We start from the raw sequence: 3,160 nt of genomic DNA, 5'->3' as shown, positions 1-3,160 counted from the left end.
ATGCAATGCCGTGGCTTGGAACTGCATGGAAGCAATTTGCGCAAAGGCAGCAGATTTCAGTAATAACTTCATATGTTCGCATGATTTATACGAAAAAAGAGAAATGAACATCTAAATAATAGAATATGCGATAATAACGGTATGTTGAGGAAATCAAATTAATTAGGAGCTGTAATTTTAAGGAGCATCAAATAAAATAAAAAGAAACGTATATTGAATATAGATTTATTTTTTTATGATTTTAAATATAAAAATTTCGGCGTACACAAACAAAAATATATACAAAATAATGAAGACTTTAGAAATGTAATCTCTAATTTTGATATATTAAGGTTTAAACTTTAAAATCATGATCATCGAAATTGGATTTAAAATAATGAAATATTACATAGTGAAATAATTACATGCAATAATTTATTCATTAAATAAATTTTTGATGAAATTTTTCGTCTTATAGAAAAATAGAATGAAATGTCTCCCTGCAATTTTAATAATATATTAAAATATAAATAAAAATAAGAGATACATATTTGTTACTAATAAATTCCTTACGAAAAAAAATCAATTTTATCCTAAGTGAACATCATCTAAATTGTTAAACAAAAGTTGAATAGTTTTAAAAGTACTTAATAATTCACTAATAAAATATGATCTTAAATTTTATATTTTTTATAAATATTTTTATCAATAAAAAAATTTATTTATAAAATGGGTTATACTCATTCGAAAAGGAAAAAAATGCACGTTTTTAAAACAAATATATCTCTTTTTCGCCTATATTTTAACATCCAAAGCTTATTAAAATCGGAGGAAAACACTTGGTTGTGATATTTTGCCAGATATATGATAAAATTTATAAACTTAATCACATGAAATTAAGTTTTCGTCACAATAAAAGTATCGATCAAAGTATACGAAAATTCAATTGGGTTATATTTCCTTTCTTCACCCTCGGAAATTCATCACATTCAGTGCTCTTGGTTATTTTTTCAGAGGCGGTGCGTTTCCGAGCCACAGCGTAATCCCACAGAGTGTGCATATCATTCTAGGATATAAGCTCATGCTTAGTAAATGTGAATGCGTATTTCAAAAAGCGAGCGACATTGACTACCAGAACCGGCTAATGAGGAAACACCGCGCAACAGTGAGCGTTCTGAGAGACTACGTAAATTTTACCTGATGCATGGGGTCGTATCCCATGGAGCCGTCGTTGTACGGCTGCGAACCGTAGTCACTGCCGTTTATTCCCATGCTGTATCCGGCCATGTCCTGTGGTCCTCCAGGCGGCGCCGGCGACATCATCGGCGTCGGGGTGCCCTGGCTGGCACCGCCCATGCTGTACGGCGATGCTCCTGCAAAAGCTGCTGTAGAAACAATCGCGGTGCATACAAAATTCGAGGGTGCGATTTATTTAAATTCTTTTTAAGCCACAGCGATTTTTTCTCTCGTGTCTCGCGAGCTTATGCTCTCTCTCTCTTTTTGCCTCTCAAAAATGTAATATCGCAGTCTAATTATTACGAAGACATTATAGAACGATATAAAGAGGCTATCTACACTTGTATAATTTATCATTGCTCTTAAATGTAAATGCGATAGTAATTCGTCTTTTTTTTTTTCTCCAAAAATATTCGAGCTTTCTCATAATTTGCTTCAGATTTGTATAAACCGTACCCGGCTTCTGCAGTAGAGTATTCTGCGCTTGTAAAACCTTCGCGCCATTCGAGACGAGCGTTGTTTCGCAGCAGTTTGGGTAGCGGGTCGTTAGAATTCCGTTTCTTTAATTACGAGAGGACCGCGGGTCGTTTCATCGCAAACGTGGACGAGGAAAGACAAACGCAGAGAGTGCTGAAAGAAATGCGAGAAGCTCGGAATTTCCATCGTACCCCAGGCGTCTCACCATCTGACTCGTGTTCTCCCCTTCTCTCTCTCTCTCTCTCTCTTCTCTCTCTCTCTCTCTCTCTCTCTCTCTCTCTCTCTCTCTCTCTCTCTCTCTCGTATAATTGGTGAGTTAAAAATATCTCACGCGTCCGAAATAAAGTGAGATGCCTCGGTAGTTAAGCGAAGCGCGCGTAATTGCGACCAGGGTGAGAGCCACGAATTCGTGGAATTTCGGAATGGGATCGAGAATTTTTCTTGCAATTTTTACGAGAACATGAGAGAAGATCGCCTTCGAGGCTGGTGATGAAAGACAAAAATAGATAGTGCGAAAAAGTCTATTCCAAAAGATAAAACAAAAATTTCATAGCTCTATACATGCTTTGCAATTTTTGAAAGCAAGAAATTTTTTTAAATTCCTTTTTAAAAATAAAATTATTTTTTAGTCACAAAGATGTGTTTCTTCTAAGCATAACGTGCCGAAGAAAACAATCGCTAGATTTATTCTTCGTCGGCGATTCATCAATGGTTGCAATAATAATGTTAGTTACTACCACGCCGAACAATAGGCAGTAACTCAGTCGTCTAATGATTTACAGTAATGAGACTTCCTCTCGATTCTTAACTTAACGCTTAAAAAATATGAGAAAAAGTATGTACCACAATTTGTCTGTTAATTACTTCAATTTACAGGAAAACAATTTACATTTCTCGCTTTTAATTCGCTTTTCCTCAATAAAGTTCGATGATGTAATCAAAAGAGCAATAAGCCCGGGAGAGCATCGAAATATAAAAATAATGGTAGCCATTCATAAAATAAAATTATTTCTGACTTTCGTTAATAACCAAATGTTGCTTTTCAATCGTGGAGATATTCATACATGAACATTTTATCAGTTATCTACTATTACAAAATTTTCTTCATGTTTTGAATAAAATAAAGTCGTGAAGGGACACCCGCTTAGCGAAGTCGGAACTTACCAGCTGCCTTCTTAGCTGCGTACAGATTCGCTTCCTCTTGCGCTTTACCGATGTTCTTCTTATAGCGTATCCTCTTATTTCCGAACCAATTAGACACCTGGTAGCAAACAAAACGAAGATACGCTGCTCATTTCAATTTAAGGATTCTCACGCGCGCCCAATATACCTAATTTTTTTCATCAAAGTATTTATAAATATTTTACTCGCAGCGCCATGATATATTTTTTAACCACTTCACTGATAGCCGTTTTCAAATAAAAAGTGCCAAAACTGGTACGAGCCAGTTTCTAAAATATCAAGAAAC

General features: G+C 35.3%; 1 protein-coding gene across 1 annotated transcript; it reads right to left on the bottom strand.

The window, feature by feature from the left end:
- Positions 1-832: 832 nt before the first annotated feature.
- On the bottom strand, positions 833-2,953 carry exd (PBX homeobox extradenticle; the record flags this gene model as incomplete). The annotated part of the gene is made up of 3 exons (XM_018548549.1): positions 833-1,045; positions 1,177-1,364; positions 2,857-2,953. Coding segments are annotated over 3 exons (426 nt in total), but the record flags the coding sequence as incomplete, so codon positions are not given.
- Positions 2,954-3,160: the final 207 nt, after the last annotated feature.

The sequence above is a fragment of the Cyphomyrmex costatus genome, unplaced genomic scaffold, assembly GCF_001594065.2.
Source record: "Cyphomyrmex costatus isolate MS0001 unplaced genomic scaffold, Ccosl1.0 scaffold732, whole genome shotgun sequence".
Lineage (NCBI taxonomy): Eukaryota > Metazoa > Arthropoda > Insecta > Hymenoptera > Formicidae > Cyphomyrmex > Cyphomyrmex costatus.
This window is presented reverse-complemented; position numbering and strand designations above follow the sequence as displayed.